Genomic DNA, 22,324 nt, shown 5'->3' with positions numbered 1-22,324 from the left:
TAGGTGGAAATAGGGCTATTGCAGATGTACTTAGTTAAGATGAGGTCATACTGGAGGCAGGCAGGCACCTAATCCAATATGAGTGGTGTCCTTATAAGAAGATGCCCGTGGGAAGACAGAGGGAGACATAGAGAGAAGGCCATGTGAAGATGGAGCAGAGATTGGAGTGATGCAGCTGCAAGCCAAGGAATGCCAAGCATTGGCTGGCAAACCACCAAAAGCTGGGAAAAGGCAAGGAAGGATTCCTCTACAGGTTTCAGAGGGAGCATGGCCCTGTGGACACCTTGACTTTGGACTTCAAGCCTCTAGAACTCTGAGACAATGAATTTCTATTGTTTCAAGCCACGTAGTGTATTGTACTTGTTTAGGGCAACCCTAGGAAGCTATTAAGAGCCTTTGTCACTTTTTCCATCCTATGAAACATCTAAGTGAGCTTAGGGGCTCAGTTACTATGTTTATTTTCAGCTTTTAAAATTCGAAATACATCTTCAGATAAAGCCTGATATCGGTGGATGAGTGGTCATATCTGTGAGTGATTGCTGTTCCTCTTTTCTCCATGTGAACAGTTGATTATCCTCCTTGTATTTAAAACATTGATAATTAAAAGCTAGGTTCTGAAAGTGTGTGCCCCTAGGGACGTTTGACTAACTAGCTGGCAGGGAAATGGGAGTGCGGTGGGGCTCAGACTGGGAAAGACTGTCAGGATTGGCCAGTTTGAGGCCCTCATGTTGCCTGTCCCATCACAGCACCCATGCCAGATATCACCAATCAATCCTGAGCACTTTCTTCCTGCACCCGCAGGTGAGCTCAGAACTCAGCTGATTGGCACTACTACTTCAGATGAAAATTACTTACCATCTCAGGTCTTTATTATTCATCAGGCTTAAGATGTACAAATTATTTTTGCTGAGTAAGTGACCTGAGAATTAGAAGTGTAAGACTGATAAGGAATGGAAATTGTAGTAGATGGTACAGCCTGGGGGTGTAACACCTAGCAGAGTCTGATTCTAACTTTTGCAGGGTGTCACAGGTTTAAATCTTTGCTCAGCCACTAATAGCTGTCAAGTTTCTTAATCAATCTCAACCTCATTTTCCTCATTTATAAAGTGGAGCTATCAATACCTTCCTCACTGGGTTGTTGTGAAAATCACATGATATAATATGTGTAAAGAGGCTAACACAATGCCTGAAACATAATTAGTACTCATATTACTGCTACAGGCCTTGTTATTATTATTATTAGAAAGCACTGACAGTAGCTCTTGGGAAAAATAGTTTCTGCCATCAAGCCAATACAGCCCAAGTAAAACCAGGCTACATCTTTGTCAAACTCAACTTTCCTTAGGCTTCATTACCTTGTCTATAGAAAAGACATGATAATAACATGATAAAAAACATGATAAAAACCTATAATGGATTATAATCTGGAAAAATATTGAATCACTATGCTATACTCCTGAAACTAACACAATATTGTAAATCAACTACACTTCAGTTACAAAAAACTAATTTAATATTGCACAACAATATTAAATAAATAAACAAGTGAATGCAATTTAAAAATCATTCAAATACATACTTTAATCCGAGTCCAAACCACTGGACTAACAGAGAACCTCAGACCCCAGGGACTATTCATCAGAGTGAGGTCTCACGGAGGTCCTCATCTCAGCACCAAGACCCAGCTCTACCTAAGAGCCTACAAACTCCAGTGTTGGAAGCCTCAGGCCAAACAATCAGTAAGACAGGAACACAATCCAACTCATAAAAAAAAGAAAAAAAGAGACAGCAAAAAAATATGTCACAGATGAAGGAGCAAGGTAAAAACCTACAAGACCAAATAAATGAAGAGGAAACAGGCAATCTACCTGAAAAAGAATTCAGAGTAATGATAGTAAAGTTGATCCAGAATTTCAGAAATAGAATGGAAGCACGGATTGAGAAAATGCAAGAAATGTTTAACAAAGATCTAGAAGAACTAAAGAACAAACAAACGGAGATGAACAACACAATAACTGAAATGAAAAACAGACTAGAAGGAATCAATAACAGAATAACTGAGGCAGAACAACGAATAAGTGAGCTGGAAGACAAAATGGTGGAAATAACTGCCAAGGAGCAGGATAAAGAAAAAAGAATGAAAAGAATTGAAGACAATCTCAGAGACCTCTGAGACAACACTAAACACACCAACATTCAAATTATAGGGGTCCCAGAAGAAGAAGAGAAAAAAAAAGGGGTCTGAGAAAATTCTTGAAGAGATTATAGTTGAAAACTTCCCTAACATGGGAAAGGAAATAGTCACCCAAGTCCAGGAAGCACAGAGAGTCCCATACAGGATAAACCCTAGGAATAACACACCAAGACACATATTAATCAAACTAACAAAAATTAAATTCAAAGAAAAAATATTAAAAGCAGCAAGGGAAAAACAAAAAATAACATACAAAGGAATCCCCATAAGGTTATCAGCTGATTTTTCAGTGGAAACTCTGCAGGCCAGTAGGCAGTGGCAGGATATACTTAAAGTGATGAAACAAAAAAAGCTACAACCGAGATTACCCAGCAAGGATCTCATTCAGATTCAATGGAGAAGTCAAAAGCTTTTCAGACAAGCAAAAACTAAGAGAATTCAGCACCACCAAACCAGCTTTACAACAAATGCTAAAGAAACTTCTCTAAACGGGAAACACAAGAGAAGAAAAAGACTCACAAAAACAAACCCAAAACAATTAAGAAAATGATAATGGGAACATACATATCGATAATAACCTTGCATGTGAATGGATTAAATGCCGCAACCAAAAGACACAGACTGGCTGAATGGATACAGAAACAAGACCCACATATATGCTGTCTACAAGAGACCCACTTCAGACCTAGGGACACATACAGACCGAAAGTGAAGGGATGGAAAAAGAAATTCCATGCAAATGGAAATCAACAGAAAGCTGGAGTAGCAATACTTGTATCAGATAAAATAGACTTTAAAATAAAGACTGCTACAAGAGATAAGGGGGGACACTACATAATGATCAAAGGATCAATCCAAGAAGAAGATATAACAATTATAAATGTTTATGCACCCAACATAGGAGCACCTAAATACCTAAGGCAAATGCTAACAACCATGAAAGGAGAAATTGACAGTAACACAATAATAGTAGGAGACTTTAACACCCCACTTACACCAATGGACAGATCATCCAAACAGAAAATAGATAAGGAAACACAAACTTTAAATGACACAATAAAACAGATAGATATAATTGATATTTATAGAACATTCCACCCAAAAGTGGCAGAATACACTTTCTTCTCAAGTGCCACAGAACATTCTCCAGGATAGATCACATCTTGGGACAAATCAACCTCAGTACACTTAAGAAAATTGAAATCATATCAAGCATATTTTCTGACCACAATGCTGTGGGATTGGAAATCAATTACAGGAAAAAAACCTGTAGAAAACACAAATACATGGAGACTAAACAGTGTGCTACTAAATAACCAAGAGATCACTGAAGAAATCAAAGAAGAAATAAAAAAATACATAGAAACAAATGACAACAAAAACACAACGACCCAAAACCTATGAGACGCAGCAAAAGCAGTTCTAAGAGGGAAGTTTATAGCAATTCAATCTCACCTCAAGAAAAATCTCAAATAAACAATCTAACCCTACACTTAAAACAACTAGAGAAAGGAACAAAGAAAATCCAAAGTCAGTAGAAAGAAAGAAATCATAAAGATCAGAGCAGAAATAAATGAAATAGAAACAAAGAAAACAATAACAAAGATCAATAAAACTAAAAGCTGGTTCTTTGAGAAGATAAACAAAATTGATAAACCCTTAGCCAGACTCATCAAGAAAAAAAGGGAGAGGATGCAAATCAATAAGGTTGGAAATGAAAAAGGAGAAATCACAACTGACACTGCAGAAATACAAAGGTTTATAAGAGACAACTACAAACCAACTATATGCCAATAAAATGGACAACCATGAAGAAATGGACAAATTCTTGGATAGGCACAATTTTCCAAGACTGAACCAGGAAGAATTAGAAAATATAAACAGACCTATCTCAAGTAATAAAATTGAAACCATAATTAAAAATCTTCCAACAGGGCTTCCCTGGTGGCGCAGTGGTGGAGAGTCCGCCTGCTGATGCAGGGGACACGGGTTTGTGCCCCGGTCCGGGAAGATCCCACATGTTGTGGAGCGGCTAGGCCCGTGAGCCATGGCCGCTGAGCCTGTGCGTCTGTAGCCTGTGCTCCGCAACGGGAGAGGCCACAACAATGAGAGGCCCGCATACCGCAAAAAAAAAAAAAAAAATCTCCCAACAAACAAAAGTCCAGGACCAGATGGCTTCACAGGCAAATTCTATCAAACATTTAGAAAAGAGCTAACACCCATCCTTCTCAAACTCTTCCAAAAAATTGCAGGGGGAGAAACACTCCCAAATTCATTCTATGAAGCCACCATCACCCTGATACCAAAACCAGAAAGAGATATCACAAAAAAAGAAAATTATAGACCAGTATCGCTGATGAACATAGATGCAAGAATCCTGAACAAAATACTAGCAAACAGAATCCAACAACACTAGCAAACAGAATCCAACAACACATTAAAAGGATCATACACCATGATCAAGTAGGATTTATCCCAGGGATGCAAGGATTCTTCAGTATATGCAAATCAATCAATGTGATACACCACATTAACAAATTAAGGAATAAAAACCATATGATCATCTCAGTAGATGCAGAAAAAGCTTCTGACAAAATTCAACACCGATTTATGATAAAAACTGCAGAAAATGGGCATAGAGGGAGCCTACCTCAACATAATAAAGGCCATATATGACAGACCCACAGCAAGCATCATACTCAATGGTGAAAAACTGAAAGCATTTCCTCTACGATCAGGAACAAGACAAGGATGTCCACTCTCGCCAGTCTTATTCAACATAGTTTTGGAAGTCCTAGCCGCAGCAATCAGAGAAGAAAAAGAAATAAAAGGAATACAAATCAGAAAAGAAGAAGTAAAACTGTCACTGTTTGCCAGTGACATGATACTATACATAGAATATCCTAAAGATGCCACTCGAAAACTACTAGAACTAATCAATGAATTTGGTAAGGTTGCAGGATACAAAATTAATGCACAGAAATCTCTGGCATTCCTATACACCAACAATTAAAAATCAGAAAGAGAAATTAAGGAAACACTCTCACTTACCATTGCAACAAAAAGAATAAAATACCGGGCTTCCCTGGTGGCGCAGTGGTTGAGAGTCCGCCTGCCGATGCAGGGGATGCGGGTTCATGCCCCGGTCCAGGAAGATCCTATATGCCACAGAGCGGCTGGACCCGTGAGCCATGGCCACAGCCTGCGCGTACGGAGCCTGTGCTCCACAGCGGGAGAGGCCACAACAGTGAGAGGCCTGCGTAACGCAAAAAAAAAAAAAAAAAAAAAAAAGAATAAAATACCTAGGAATAAACCAGCCTAAGGTGTCGAAAGACTTGTACTCAGAAAACTATAAAACACTGATGAAAGAAGTCAAAGATTACATAAACAGATGGAGAAACATACCATGTTCTTGGATTGGAAGAATCAATATTGTGAAAATGACTATACTACCCAAAGCAATCTACAGATTCAATGCAATCCCTATCAAACTACCAATGGCATTCTTCACAGAATTAGAACAAAAAAATCTTACAATTTGTATGGAAACACAAAAGACCCTGAATAGCCAAAGCAATCTTGAGAAAGAAAAACAGAGTTGGAGGAATCAGGCTCCCTGACTTCAAACTATACCACAAAGCTACAGTAATCAAGACAGCATGGTACTGGCACAAAAACATAAATATAGAATCAATGGTACAGGATAGAATGCCCAGAGATAAACCCACTCACATGTGGGCACCTAATTTACAACAAAGGAGGCAAGACCATACAATGGAGAAAAGGCAGCCTCTTCAATAAGTAGTGCTGGGAAAACTGGACAGCTACATGTAAGAGAATGAAATTAGAATACTACCTAACACCATACACAAAACTAAACTCCATATGGATTAAAGACTTAAATGTTAGACCAGACACTATAAAACTTTTAGAGGAAAACAGAAAAAACACTCTTTGACATAAATCACAGCAAGATCTTTTTTTACCCACCTCCTAGAGTAACAGAAATAAAAACAAAAATAAACAAATGGGACTTAACTAAAAAGCTTTTGCACAGCAAAGGAAACCACAAACAAGACAAAAAGACAGCCCTCAGAATGGGAGAAAATATTTGCAAATGAAACAACAGACAAAGGATTAATCTCCAAAATATACAAACAGCTCATGGAGCTCAATATCAAAAAAGCAAACAATCCAGTTAAAAAATGGGCAGAAGACCTAAATAGACATTTCACCAAGGAAGACATACAGATGGGCAAGAGGCACATGAAAAGATGTTCAACATCACTAATTATTAGAGAAATGCAAGTCAGAACTACAATGAGGTATCACCTCACACCGGTCAGAATGGACATTATCAAAAAAGCTAGAAACAATAAATGCTGGAAAGGGAGTGGTGAAAAGGGAACCCTCCTGCACTGTTGGTGGGAATGTAAATTGATATACCCACTATGGAAAACAGTATGGAGCTTCCTTTAAAAACTAAAAATAGAACTACCATATGACCCAGGAATCCCACTACTGGGCATATACCCTGAGAAAACCATAATTCAAAAAGAGACATGTCCCACAATGTTCATTGCAGCTCTATTTACAATAGCCAGGACATGGAAGCAACCTAAATATCCATTGACAGATGAATGTATAAAGAAGATGTGACACATATATACAATGGAATATTAATCAGCCATAAAAAGAAACAAAATTGAGTTATTTGTAGTGAGGTGGATGGACCTAGAGTCTGTCATACTGAGTGAAGTAAGTCACAAAGAGAAAAACAAATACCGTATGCTAACGCATATATATGGAATCTAAAAAAAAAAAAAAGGTTCTGATGAACCTAGTTGCAGAGCGAGAATAAAGAGGTAGACATAGAGAATAGACTTGAGGACATGGGGTGGGAGGGCGAAGCTGGGGCGAAGTGAGACTAGTGTCGACATATATACACTACCGAATGTAAAATAGTTGGCTGGTGGGAAGCAGCAGCATAGCACAGGGAGATCAGCTCGGTGCTTTGCTTTGCGATGACCTAGAGGGATGGGATAGGGAGGGTGGGAGGGAGGCTCAAGAGGGAGGGGATATGGGGACATGTTTATGCATATGGCTGATTCACTTTGTTGTGCAACAGAAACTAACACGGTATTGTGAAGCAATTATACTCCAGTATTAAAATAGTAAAAAAAAAATATATATATATATATATATATATATATATATATATACACTTTAAATGGGTGGATTGTTTGGTATGTGAATTATATCTCAATAAAATTCTTACCAAAGAAACCCCCATAGTCATAACCCACTTACTGCTATATTGTAAAAGAAAAAAAAGAAATAAAAAACAAATCAAAAAGCAATTCCACTGGTGGGGTGCCCCTTAGCTGCCCACCCAGAATTCTAGTCCCTTGCAGAGTCTTCCAAGTATTCTGAAAGTCTCAAGAAATATGTGCTCAGGAATGAACCCAGTCATTTTCCTGCCTCAGCGTCTTTATTCAAGCTCACCGCCCTGAGGCTACTTGAGGGAGAGACCTTTCAGTGCCAGCACGGTTTCTGTGGAGAATGCTGCCTGGCAGTCTTGTGAAGCCACCATTTCCTTATCAAAAAGCTGAGAAAGATGCCACCTGCCCTGTCCCTGTGCCACCTGGGTCCCAGAGCAGCCTCACTCAACCCAGAGTCTCTCTCTCGTGAAAACAGCTCTTTTCACATCTTACCTGGTTCCACCGTAAGAATTCGAAAGCCACCTGCAGAGCCAAGCAGGGAATAGATGTTACACTATCCCACCTATTCTCCCATCTCTCACCATCTTTCTTCCCATGAAGCCAAAACAAAACCAAGGCTTTGTTTAGCCCTGAACATGTCAACTAAAGCTGACAGATACTGGTGGGGTCACCAGCCCATCAGCTGAGCAGACAGCCAGACCCTGAGTCACAGTTTGAATCAGCTGAGTCCCTGGGGTACTAACTTATCTTCCCAACAAGCCAGTGAATAGATTTGTGGAAAACAAAACAAAACAAACAAAAAATACCCCCTGGTACAAGAAGACAACTGATATTTGATTGAATTTCTCCAACCAAGTAATTCATTCCACTTGCACTATGTATGAGGGTCCCTATCCCAGCACATGAGATTGTGATTATAGGAGGAATAAATCGTGTATTAGTTTTTAGGAGGTTTGATAACTTTACATATCCGATACTTCTGTTTATATGTATGAAATGTGTGTTTTTAAAAATCATGTCAAAATGATTAGAAAGTAGAGTAGGAAGTAAGACCTAGACAGAACCATCAACTGAAGGAATGTTATCATTCATGAAATCTCTTCATGAAAAAAAAAGAAATCATGGGGTATATGAGAAAGAAACAGAAATAAAAAGGATTATTTAACAACCTGAAAATTATAAAGATTTTCCTGTTAGTTCATTTCTTAATTTGAAAACAAACAGGGAATTATTTTCAGCTGAAACCAAGAGAATTTAGTATTAAACATTTCCATGCATTCATGGACATCTGCCTTTTTTTAAAAAAAATAGTACCAGAGCATACGTAGCAATGGGCTCCAGTAAGCCCAGCAGGAAGGAAAGTCATGCTTGAGAAAGCATGGGAAGGAAGAGGTGGTCTGGCAGGTCCCAGAAGAAACATGAGATTAAACCATTCACAAGGTGGGGAGGAGAAGAGTCTGAGGCAGGCCATGCCATGGGCCCAGGCCAGCCCGTCACAGTAGCAAGCAAGCGACCCATTCGAGGACAGAGGCCAGTTGCTCTTGGCTCTGTTTTTAAGACTACATGATTTCTACACTTGAAGGGGAAATTTTCTAGTTATAGAATTTGCATAATCCCGTTTCAAGTTTTTAATCTGGTATTGCATTATAAGTGCATAAATATTAAATTGATCATAATGAGTGATACATGTGGGGAAAACCCAGGATCCTGGAGTATTCATCAAACTCTAAGGTAGTCAGAAGACTAGAAGCAAATCCATCCTCTGTTGGAACTGGACCAGGGTTAGAGAGGCCTTCACATCTGAAGGGAACGTTTCTGAACACACTTCCCATCGAATACAAGTTAGGATTGTGAGAGGTTAAAAAAAAAAAATAGTCCCGATGTTAAAGATTTAGATGCATTCAAGTCATATAACAGTGAGATATAAACATGACACATATACGTAAACACATAATACATTAATGCAGTAAAGTGAAAGCTTTCTATGATGAATCAACCCCTCCTTACACAGTGTCACAGGGATTACTTTATGCTGAAGAAGTTTAATTAGCATAGGTAGTTTGTGGCCCTGTTTGTGAATAAAAACCTCTGCTCAAGATTTTTATATTCCTAAAATACCACAACCCTCCAATGTTGTCTGACCAGCTGGCTTCTGAATCTATGCAGTATAGTGTTTTTTGTAGACAACTAACATGCCATAGAATGAAAAGAAACAATGATTGACTTCTTGGATGGTCAACTGGAGTGGGTTCAGTCATGAAAAGGGGACCCACAAACCTCACACAGCCCCAAGCAGCATTAGACTCCTTTTTTTTTTGTAGAAGAAAAACTACTTTCTTCAAATTGCTTCATACAATAAACCAGGTATTCAAATGAACAGGCCAGGATAAATGTTTTGCTTGGTTTAATCGAATCAGTTGACCAGAATCAAAGGAAATCCAGGCGATTGTATCAAGCTAGGGTACTTGATACATCCAGCTAAGGTACTCACTGTGGATGTTTACACGTTACAGGTCAAGAATATTTGACATGTCGGTGTTTAGGCGTAGCATTTATTTTGTTCAGACCCATTAGAACTTTTACACCAAAATGACGTCTTGCTCCTACTCTTACTTGGAGTCAGGGGCCTACCTCTCTTACTAGGTGGATTTTGTTCACCTCCTTTCCTGGCTTGAAAAGGCCTTCAAAGATAATTAGTCATCAATTTAGTTTTTTACTTTCTAATCACTTTTAATTTTGGTGCAAAGTGTTTTTTTGACAGCTGGATCATCCTCATTTATTAAACACATCTCTATATTGTTCTGAGCTATTTCCTCGGGTCACATCTACCTTAAGAATTCGACTTGCCCTATGCATCTCTTCCTTTTACTTGGCTGTTCCCGAGTTATATCCTTTATAATAAAACTGTAACTATAAGCATAAAAAAAAAAAAAAAAGAATTCGACTTGCCATCACTAATGAATTCATGGGTGGGCATCAAATTCTGGAGCTGGTTCCTTAATAATAATACTGAAAATCTTTTGTAGTTTACAGAATGTCACATGCCATTTTATGGCAGAGTATACATTTCTGTAGTTATTTTTAACCTTGTTGGGGGTCATGGATTCCCCAAAAGAATATGATGGAAGCAGTCTCCTCTCAGAAAAATGAACATATGAATATATGCAAACATTTGCATATCATTTTTAAAAGTTTGTGGACCTCTAGAGATTATTTAGTGATACTCTAGGATTAAGAACTTTTGTTCTAAGGGGACGTTTTCGAAAGAGATAGCATTTATTTTGATTTACAGGGCAGACTCTTTTGAAGAGAGAAATGTGAGGTAACTGAATGGGACCAGATGTATCTTGGAACATTAGCGTAAGATCATTGAGGAGAGAAACATTTGATAGAAGCGAAATAACTTCTGGACCATTTCTTTCCAAGCTAAGAATATTGCCCAGCCTCATAAAAAGGATCTTTTCCACGGGTACACAGAGTTATAAGGCCACTGATCTCTCTCCAAGAACACAGGCTACCGTAGAAAGGATGACATGCGCTTTGGGAAAGAGTCACTTTTCCCCTATGTCTAACCCTTAAGTGTGATGTAACAGTCTTTGGAGAAAGAGTTATGTTTACTTATTTTTTCCTCACCTTAATCTTCCCTTTAGCATATGGTGACTTTTTCTTCTCACAAATGATATGGCTAATTGCAGACAAGAGGATTGCCATTCCTGTGATCTAGAAGGATTCTGCTCCCGGGTGAACAGCCAAGAACTTTTGTTAGAGAGAAGGAAGATCGAGGAAAAGGAATTGACCTTTTCTGGTGTGTGTTCTATGCTGAACCTTTGAAGTAGTGCCTTTCATAAGCCTGCTCATGACAAGCAAGAGCAACAGGAAAGCAAACTGGACCGAGCCCTGGGCCAGTTAGTCCATTTCTTTGAGCTTTTGTTTCCTCATCTATCAAATGGAGATAATAATGCTTACTTTATAGGGATTTTTTATGATATAGGAGAGAGTGTGTGTCAGATGGTTAGCACATGCCTGGCACGTAATGAGCATACAATTACCCTCCTCAGTTGATTTTGTATTTTCGAGGGTGATAGTTTTGTTTTTATCAACTCAGAACACAATAGAACATCACATCATTGTTGCTTTTTAAAACTAGTGTCCTCCAGCAGACAGGCTACATGGTTGGGCACTGTTTAAATATTTTAATACTTTTAATATGTGATTATGCCTTCATTTTAGGACACTTGAAGTGTTTGGTCCAGATGGCAAGTTATATAATCAGGTTAATTTTCCTGGACCCTGAACTTCTCTTGGACTTGAAAGTATCACTGCCACTCTGGAACCAGCACCCACCTTAACTTATGTATTCAGTTACTCATTTGTCACTGATCAAAAAAAATATTTACTGAGAGCTGAATAACACCACATGTGGGGACACAGTACCAAATGTGTCTCAGGAAAGCCCATCTGGGAAGCAAAGGGGAAGAGTTCACCTGCTGGCTTTCTACCTGGTATTGTTTGAACTCTTGCTACCCAGGAACCCCCCTGAGCTTCTGGTCTACCTATGCCTGCATCTTCTGCCTCAGCATCAGCAGGGAGGGGCCAGGGTAGGGGCTGGAGGATTGTGGATTGGACACTTAGGCCTGTTAGAAACCCTGACTGATAGCAACACAAGGCACCCAGATTCGTGGCATAGATCCGCTCAGTAACGCAAAGCACCAGCTTACCCTCTGCTTCACTTTCACAGTGGGTGTTTTATTTATAACCTGTGTGTAACAGCTTGGCTCCGTGTTATAAGTCAGCTCTCTTGATGGTCCTCCTCTGCCTTTAACATGTGTGTCTTCCTGTGTCCTTGACCCTCTGTCTTCAATTCACGTCTCCACAGCCTCCCAGACCGGAGCCCTCCGACTTCCACCCAGGGAAAACTGAACTGCATTTTGTCATTTCATTTCTGGGATGTCTATTTTCTTTTCATGGAGGGTATTTTGACTTTTTTTTAGGGCCCTTTCACAAGATGATCAAGATGACATCCACCTAAAACTGGAGGATATAATTCAGCTGGTAAGTTCAGCCGTGGTCTTATCCTGCACAATTATATGTAAGACTCACCTCTCAAAGGCAAGCACTGCGCCCATAACTGATAACTGGGTTCTGGACTGTATATTCTGTCGCTGTAAACTGTGTGAGAAGAACCAGATTTGGCTTTGGGGTTTAGCAGTTGGTCCATGATGTTAATGCCGGCTGTTATTTCTGAACTTTCTGCCATTTTCTTCATAGCTGGAATCTAGGGTGGACTTTGTACTCCAAGCAGCTGCAGTGAGCTGGCAGGCACCTTGCTTCCGGGTGTGTTTCATTCCCTGCCCTCATCTCTTGCAGACAGACTGTCCGAAGGCCGAGTGCTTTGAGACCTTGTCGGCCATGGAGCTGGCTGAGCAGATCACCCTCCTGGACCACATCGTTTTCAGAAGCATTCCCTACGAGTGAGTGTGCCCTCACAGCAGCAGGGCTGCCTTACAGCTGACATTGTTCCTCAGCAGATGCATGTGCGCAGAGCTGTGGCTCTTAATCTTATGTTGGTTTTGTCCCACTTGAATGTCTTTTGGTTCCACTATATGTTGGAAATATTTATATAGAAATATTGGGAACTCTCAAGATGGTCAGTCTTGTGTCTCTGTATGCGCTACAGTTACCATAGAAGGCGAAGTTCTCTGTCCTCTCACATCTTTGTGTTATAGAAACCGCAATACAGTAGTATAACAGTGGTTCTCAAACTTCATGGTGCCTAAAATCATTTGGGAAACCTGTTCAAAATGTACATCCCTAGGTACCGCCCCCTGGCCACCCCCCCGGCAGAAATCCTGATTCCAGTAGGTTTGAGGCCCAGGAAACTACATTTTCAATGAGAATCCCAGATAATTCTGCGTGAGCTAAGACTATACTTTGAGAAACACTGATGTTGGGAAATTCTGCTGCAATTTTTCCCACATGTTCATAAATCAGCAGGTGGTATTGCTGAGCATCGAGACTCCAGAACAGCGTAGACTCCCAAGACAGCGCTTTGCACAGAGCATACTTGGAGTGGGTATCTGCCGAGTGAACGCTGTCACGTAATGAGCATCCATGTCACTACTGCCTTTTAACTGTCTCGTGTGCAGAGTAAGGGAGGCTCTTTAAGCCCCCTCCTGCTGTCCTAATCAGCAGCTCTACAAACAAGGCCTTTGTCTGGACAAATAACAACTGTTGGCATAAGTCCCCTGTGAAATTATAACTAAATGAAAGGTATGGGAGGGGCTGGGTAAGAGGTATGACTGTGGTCCATGTTGTATGTAGAGAAGAGGACATCCAGGATGATGGAGGCTCCAGCATAGCCGTGTTGGTGGTCAGAGCTACAGTAGAAGGGGCAGGGCCGGAAGATGCTCTTGCAGACTTTTCTTTTATGCATTTTATCTTATTTCCCACTTTCAGCAATTGTAGGCCCATCCATGAACATGGGGAAAAAAGGAACGTGGCCCCTTGGCCGTACAAATGAACCCACTGACTATTTGATGACTTGAGTTAGGAGTGCAGTGCCTCTTCCCCCCACCTCCTGACTATCCTCCAGTGCAGTGAGGATTCAGGAGGGAGGGGAGCACGACCAGTATGGAAGAGGAGAGACAGCAAAGGCTGAATCTTTGTGGTTGCCCTTGGTGTGGTCTCTTCCTGGGACCCTTCTCACCTCTCCTCCTCTCTGCTGCTGTGAACATGTACCAATTTTCATCCGTGGAAAAAGCACATCTTTATGTCCAACAGCCTTGCAGGATGGGAACAGTACCACCCACGTCAAGGGACTCAGTCAACATTGGTGGATTAAGAATGTGTCCGAGTAATTTCATTTTAATTTCGGTAATGCCTTGACAAAATAATTCCTGTATGCTCCAGCTTGATTGTCCCTCGCTTGCTGTGATCCAGTGACCCACTCATGAGTGAAATGAAGGAGCAGGGATGTTATTCAGAAGACAGACCTTCCTCCAGGCTGAGCTCCCACCACCGTAACTGCCTTCCTCACACGAACGGGCTGCAAAGTGCTAACACCAGCATTTGTTCATTCGGCCCTTACCACGTGTACTGTTCCGGGCTCTGGGGCGAACAAAGGAAAGTCCCTGCCCACGGAATTGACATTCTCCTGGAGACTGTCAGAGCAAAGTGGAGGAAAACATGCTGTTCTTGATTAACATTTTTGGTAGTGATGGATTTTTCAAGCCTTCTGCTAAGGCTTAAGATTTTTTCAAGGTGATGCAGGGAAAATGGTCTTGGTTTCTGAGTTAGCACTTAAGCTCGTTATTCCTCTTGTCATTGTTTTCCAATTTCAGAGAAGCCTTTATAATGATCCTAATAGGGACCCGGTTCCAAACATTTATAAGAGAAAGCTGAAACTGAAGAATCTTTTTCTTTTTGGCATCAAGTGGTGAAATGGTAGAATTGAGCTAAAATTCATTTGAGATGGAGCAGCAGGGTTGGGCAATGTCAAGTTTACTGTATATAATATTCATAATAATTATTCAGGATCATGGGCACCCTTAAAAAACTTAATTGATTTTGTGTTTTGTTTTGAATTTTCAGAGAATTTCTTGGGCAGGGGTGGATGAAGCTGGATAAAAATGAAAGAACACCTTACATTATGAAAACCAGCCAACACTTCAATGATGTGAGTAACCACAAAAATAAAACCTTGGGTGGGAGTGTTATAGGAAGATGAGTATCAGGTCTTGAGATGCCTTCTCTAAATTAAAAGAAGTCTTCCACCCACTTTTTAAACAAAACTGATGGAATGTTAAAAAAAAAAAAAAAGCTTAAATATCCTCTAAGAGTTCACAATGATGTGATTACTTCCAGTTACCTTCCAGTTCACATTTGATGGTACACAAGTCTGGTAAGTGCTCAGTGATGCATAGGTAGCTGCTATTATTTTTATCATGATCATGATTACTTCATGGTCGTAGATTGACTGGTTCTAACAGCACTGTGTCACTGGCCCCTGGTGGTACTGGTGATGGTAAGGCTGGGTTGCTACAGCTCCTCCTCATTATTACTGAACATTCAGTCCCAGTACATTCCAGGGTGGGAAGGAACCTCTCTGAGCGTAATTACAGTGATGCTGAGACTGCGTGCAGAGGTAACCAGCTGTCGGTCCATCTCCCCCTCTGCTCTTCTGCAGCAGTTTAGATGGAGTTGCTTTTATACCCTCCTCCTCCCTATTGGTGCTGTCCTACTGGTCTTAGTCCTGTGGAAGAGCCACAGATGTTGGAATGTCTTCAGGCCTATCCCGGCAAAGGGAAGGCTCCCTTTTCAATTCTACTAAAGTACGGTAAAAAGAGTAATGATGGTGTTTAAAAAAAAAAAAAAAAAGACTACCAGGAAACCTGTAGGTAAATTAATGTCATCCAGAATCAAAATACAAAACAACAGTGCAAATTCCCAAGACAGTGCTTTGCTGAGGGTACATGTGGAATAGGTGTTATTACATAACAAGCATCAAATGTCACTGCTTCCTAAAGGACAGGACACATGACCTGTCTGGGGCACTCTTTGAGAAGCAGAGCCCCTTCTGTGCACAATAAACCTATTTTTTTTTCTTTTTTGCCTGTGCTGTACATACACTTGGGATGAAATGGACACTCAAATCAGAGGTTCAGTCCCAAGCTCCATACCCACATGTCTCTACTTGGGTGGCCACTTGCACTGTGTCCAGATTGCAGATGGAACTCATCATCAGAGTTCCTCCCAGACCCACCAAGCCTGCTTCTTCATTTTATTCTCTGTTCTTGGTCTTGGGTGATGGCCCCACCAGCCACTCACTCAACCAAGCACGGAATCTAGAGGTCATCTTCGACCCCTTCTTCTCCTTTCTCCACCTCGCTCACCCCTCAACACGTTAGTGAACCCTAAATCTACACATCTCAGACTCTTCTTTTCCCCTCCCTTCCCACTGCCATAATCTTGATTTGGCCTTTCATTCTTTTCTCCAGGGCCTCCTAACTCACTATCTCCCCACCCCCATCTCACTGACACCCAGCCCTTTCTTCACACAGTGGCATGGAAATAACTTCTCTCGGAGGCCCATCTAATTATATCTCTTTGATGAAATTTTGTCAGTGGCTTCCTCTCACCTTCACAATACGGCCCCAGCCGCTCAGCCTGGCCTACAGGAGCCCTGCCTCCTGTCATCCTTGTCTCTCACCAACCCCCGTGCTCCTCAGACAGCTGCCAGATCCTCCATGCCACCACGCCTTCCCCCTCTGTCCCTTTGCAGACACTCCTCTACTTTGATGGGAAGCAGTAGCTAGCTTCTCCTCACGCTTCAGGGTTCAGTGCAGGCACAATCTCTCTCCTCTGTACTAGGCCACCTGCCCCATGCTGCCTCTATTTCTCAAGCTCCACCACCCCCCCCGCCCCACAGCCCTAGCTTTGCATTTCGCTTTGTGGTATTTACTTGTTTCTGTCTGCCTCTCCTCACCTTCCCACCTAACCAGGCTCAGTGCCTTAAGGTCAGGGAGACTGATTTATTTATTTTTCCTGTTCCCACAACCTAAAAGAATGGTCCTTACTGGGTGCTCAGTACAAAATAATTTCTTTAATAAATATGCACAATGATAGTTCTGAGGCCCTGTGAGATTTAAAATACCTATGGAATTATCAAAGAATTGGTGTACTCATCAGATTTGGATATAAGGATATAAGGATATATTTGGATATATGGATATAAGATTATGGACCCCAGATTCCCTTTATTAGTAATCAATCCTGTTCTAGTCTTTTCCTTTCCATATTCTAAGTGTTGAGCTTCTTAAGTTGCCTCTTTTTCTCTTGGCTTTAACTAATAGAATTACAGTGCTTAGCCTTGAAACTATAGGTCCCTTTAACTGCTGGTGGAAAAAAAATTCAGCAAGATAAGATGAAAATGTTCTCTCTTCTGCACCTAAGTGTTTCTGGTTTGAGAGTTGGTAGGTTAGAGTTTGATTTGATTGGGAGGAAATGTGTTTTCTTTGTGATAATTGAGGCTTCCTAGAGTGAATATCCCCACACCATTGGGACCCAAGGAATATTGGGAGAGGCCCCAAGAAGTGAAACCCCTGATCTGCAAAGGTTGCCGTTCCTCAAGGGTTAGCTTGTTCTCTGCCATTCTCTCAATAATTATTGGAAATGACTCCTCCATCAAAATTACTGATTAGCAAAACCACCTCTTCCCCCAACAAGCTGATCCCAAACAACCCCTCTCTTCACTCAGGATGAGCAGGTGTTCATTCGTGTGTTGTTATTGTTACCATTACAGACTTTAGTTTCTTCAGAAGGTGGATATCTAAATGGACCATGATCTCGCATCCCTTGACACCTGCTTTGCTGACATTTCTGTAGGTAATTCAGGTATCGTGCCTGCATGAATTGCTTTGGCTCTTAGCTGCCCTCTCTTGGCTTTTCCATTGTCTCAGATGAGTAACCTGGTGGCCTCCCAGATCATGAATTATGCGGATGTCAGCTCCCGAGCCAACGCAATTGAGAAGTGGGTGGCCGTGGCGGACATCTGCCGGTGCCTGCACAACTACAACGGCGTGCTGGAGATCACCTCAGCCTTAAACAGAAGTGCTATCTACCGGCTGAAGAAAACCTGGGCCAAGGTGTCGAAGCAGGTGAGCATCAGCGGGCGACATCTCCCGCTGCCGCGAGGAGGAGAGACTGGGAGACCAGAGCCAGAATAAATATTACTGATTAGGAAATAATTAGCTGAAATGTGCAGCTCCGTTGCCAAAGAAAGGTGGGTAATTACTGTGTTCTTACCACTTAATTGATTCTGCTCATATGTGTTTCTAAATGGTTAATTTAGAAAAGAAAATACAAACCAAAACACTCATTATAACATCTGGGGACAACTTCAGGCAATGTGGTTGACAGTCAGGAGGTGTTCCCTGAATTATTTAGGGAGGGCGCATTGATTCCAAGTGAGCACAGTGATGTCCGTGGATCCATTCTTTCTCCCTCAAAGTAAAGGTACAAATGCCTTAGGGCCAAAGACCAGGGATAGAGGGCCTCCATGTTCACCTCTTCTTTGTCATTCAGGTAGTCAAGTTTTGGCATAATGACTTGAATGTGAAGAAATATAACTTCTTAATTTTCTTTTAATTGGACTTAGCTTGTTCACGCTTACTTTTTCCTTCAGATAATTTCAGGATTCAAGTGACATCACCATTTCCCCCGTGCTCTTCCCCCTGAGTGTCAGTGGGTGTTAGGGAGGGCTTTTCCGGGCTTGTGGAAGGCTGTGTGCACCCACTGGCCTCCTGCTGTAGTCTTTGGCAGTTTAGTCATTGGGTACAAGCCGCTGTGAGTTGCCTGTGCCTGGTGTTCAAATGGTCAACCTACCCTGCCAGGAACATGGCATGGTTATTGCACGCAGGGAGCCTGGCTGACCTCACCTCCCATTCATCTCTCACTGGCTCTGCTGATTCTCTGAGATGGGGTGCGTATTACCTCTACTACAGGCTGTGGTGCCCCTTGCTGATCCCTAGTGGGCAGGCTAATTCTTCATTACTAGATAACTCACTTGACCCTCTCAAAGGGTGTTGGGGGAACTTTCTAGGCTCCTCCATGTCCCATGGGCGCCAGAGGCTAGGAGTGTTTATGCCAGGCCCTCTCTGCATATCCTTCTTCCACAGACCACTGTGCCTGCCTTGTTGTGACCACCCAAAGTTGGTGAAGGGTGTCTTCAGGGCTCCCACCTCAAGGGTTTCAGGCAGGAAGAATAGCATATATTCTGCTGACATTTCCTCAAAGCTGTCTGGTTTCTGTTGCCCCCTCTGAGGGTTTAAGCCCCTCTCAGAGACATTGCTTCTTACTCTGTTCTATTTTCTTTGCTCTCTCCGAGCCTTTTAAATTCCTCCCTATGTAGCAAGAAACCAAGCCTAAGTCATATCTTTTATCCCCTCCCCCCATTCCTTAGTAAAAATGGAATGCTCTAAGAATCCCAAGTTTGGCCCCTAGAGATAGCAAATTCTTCTGTGAATAAAGCCTGGACCTTGCAAATAAAAGCCACAGCTTTTATAAAAACTGTTTTTAAAAAACTTTTAATGTTGAGATCACTGTAGGTCCATATGCAATTATAAGAAATAATAGAAATCCCTTCCACCCTATACCCAGTGTCCCCCAGTGGTAACATCTCGCATAACTACAGACAATATCACAACCACAAAATTAACCATTGGTACCATCCACCAATCTTATACAGACTTCATTACTTTTACATGTATTCATTTGTGCGTGTGCGTGTGTGTGTGTGTGTGTGTGTGTTTAGTGTGCCTTTATTACAGGGATAGATGCATGTAATCACCACCAGAGTGAAGATACAGAACAGTTCTATCACTAAGATCCCTCCTGCCACCCTTTTATAGCCCCAGCCACCTTCCCCCCTCTCCCTCCCTAACTCCTGGCAACCACAGATCTGTTTTCCAACTCTGTAATTTTGTCATTTCAAGAATGTTGTATAAATAGAATCATACAGTATATGACATTTTGAGATTGCCTTTTTTTAAACTCAGAATAATTCCTTTGAAATCCATTCAAGTTGTTACATGTATCAATTCTTAGTTCCTTTTTATTGCTGAACAGTACCTCCTGGTGTAGATATGACATTTCATTTAACCATTCACCCCTTGAAGGACATCTGGGTTTTTCAGTTTCAGCTATTACAAATAAAGCTTCTGTGAACATTCATGAATATGTTTTATGTGACTATAAGTTTTCATTTCTCTGGGATAAATGCCTAAGAGTGCGATTGCTGGGTCATATGGTAATTGTGTGTTTAGTTTTATAAGAAACTTCCACTCTTTTCTAGAGAGGCTGTACCGTTTTACATTCCTATCAGGAGTGTATGAGTAAGCCAGTTTCTCCACATTCTTTTTTTTTTATATATAAATTTATTTATTTATGGCTGCATTGGGTCTTCGCTGCTGTGCGCGGGTTCTCATTGCAGTGGCTTCTCTTGTTGCAGAGCATGGGCTCTAGGCGTGCGGGCTTCAGTAGCTGTGGCTCGAAGGCTCTAGGGCACAGGCTCAGTAGTTGTGGCTCACAGGCTTAGTTGCTCCACGGCATGTGGGATCTTCCCGGACCAGAGCTCGAACCCATATCTACTGCATTGGCAGGCGTATTCTTAACTACTGCGCCACCAGGGAAGCCCCCTCCACATTCTTGTCAGCATTTGGTGTTATCACTATTTTTAATTTTAGCCATTTTGAAATCTCACCATTGTTTTAATTTGCACTTGCTAATGCATCTTTTCATGTGCTTGTTTGCATCTGTATATCCTCTTCAGCAAAATGCCTAATCATGTCTTCAGCTCATTTTTTAATTAGATTGTTTGGTTTTTTTACCTTTGAGAGTTGAGAATTCTTTCTGTATTCCTCCACTTTATTCTTCTGTTTCGAAATTATTTTAACTACCTTAAGTGCTGTGACTTCCATATAAATTTTAGGATAAAAACTATGTCTTAAAAACTTTACTGAGATTTCCATTGGAATTCCATTAAACCAATCAATTTAGGGAGAATTGACATCTTTACTACACTGAGTCTTCCAGTCCATAAACACAGTATTTCTCACAATTTCTTTAGGTTTTCTTTGATTTCTTAAATCAGCCTTTTGAAATCTTCAACATACAAGTCCTGTATATGTTTTGTTAGATTTATGCCTAAATATTTCATTTTCCTTGAAGATATTTAAATGTTCTTGTGGTTTTAATTTTGGTTTTCACACATTCATTGTTAGTATGTACAAATGTAATTGATTTTTTTGTGTTGGTCTTGTATCCGTAACCTTGCTGAACTCACTTATTAGCCCTAGGAGCTTTTTTGTAGTTTCCTTGGAATTTTCTACATAGACAATTATGTCACTTGTAAATAAGAACACTCTTATTTCTTTCTTTCCAATTTATATGCCTTTATTTCCTTTTCTTGCCTTATTGCTCTGGCTAGACTTTCCAATGCTATGTTGAATAGGATAGTAAGAGAGGACGTTCTTACCTTGTTCTTGATCTTGGGGGCAAAGCTTTCAGTTTTTCACCATTAAGGATGGTGTTAGCTGCAGGCTTTTTATAAATGCTTTTCATAAAATTGAGGAAGCTACTTTCTCTTCCCTAGTTTTTGAGAGATTTTATGATGAATGGGTATTGGAATAGTATTTTTATTTTATTTATTTTTATTTTTAAATTTTTTAAATTTTTTAACATCTTTATTGGAGTGTAATTGCTTTACGATGTTGTGTTAGTTTCTGCTGTATAACAAAGTGAATCAGCTATACATATACATACATCCCCATATCTCCTCCCTCTTGTGTCTCCCTCCCACCCTCCCTATCCCACCCCTCTAGGTGGTCACAAAGCATCGAGCTGATCTCCCTGTGCTATAGCTGCTTCCCACTAGCTATCTGTTTTACATTTGGTAGTGTATATATGTCCATGCCACTCTCTCACTTCACCCCAGCTTATCCTTCCCCCTCCCCGTGTCCTCAAGTCCATTCTCTACGTCTGCATCTTTATGGAATAGTATTTTTAAAGTGGGCTTCAAATGGCTATATCAGAATCCAAAAGCTGGACACTGACCCCTTGGTCATGGCTGGGTTTTGCCTCCCTCTAACGCGGTGGTGGCCTCAGCCATTAGGCACTGGATACAAAGAGCATATTATCCTGTCACACACATGTCACATTTCATCAGAGTCGGTATTGGTCAGTCCATAGCCAAGCACAGAATATGTGCTTTAATGACTTGGAAATTAACAGTCGAAAAGATTCATCATGAAAACTCCCTGACACAAGACTTCTCCTTTAAGATTCCCTATTCAACATGTGCTTTTCAGTTCTTTAAGTTCCGAAGTTTCTTGTGCATTACAGTCTTTCTTTT

At 41.0% G+C, this 22,324-nt stretch overlaps 1 protein-coding gene across 5 annotated transcripts in view; it reads left to right on the top strand.

Moving 5' to 3' along the window:
- RASGRF2 (Ras protein specific guanine nucleotide releasing factor 2) overlaps positions 1-22,324 on the top strand; it is a 240,895-nt gene that overhangs the window by 208,333 nt on the left and 10,238 nt on the right. For all 5 annotated transcript variants that reach the window (XM_033409052.2, XM_004281652.3, XM_049707660.1 and 2 more), the window contains 4 exons: positions 12,408-12,468; positions 12,784-12,887; positions 15,007-15,091; positions 17,874-18,071. In XM_033409052.2, the coding sequence (XP_033264943.1) occupies positions 12,408-12,468; positions 12,784-12,887; positions 15,007-15,091; positions 17,874-18,071 (448 nt within the window). The remainder of the gene's footprint in view (positions 1-12,407; positions 12,469-12,783; positions 12,888-15,006; positions 15,092-17,873; positions 18,072-22,324) is intronic.

The sequence above is a fragment of the Orcinus orca genome, chromosome 3 (assembly GCF_937001465.1).
Source record: "Orcinus orca chromosome 3, mOrcOrc1.1, whole genome shotgun sequence".
Classification (NCBI taxonomy): Eukaryota; Metazoa; Chordata; class Mammalia; order Artiodactyla; family Delphinidae; genus Orcinus; species Orcinus orca.
Note: the sequence above shows the minus strand (reverse complement) of the source record. Positions and strands in the feature narration are given on the sequence as shown.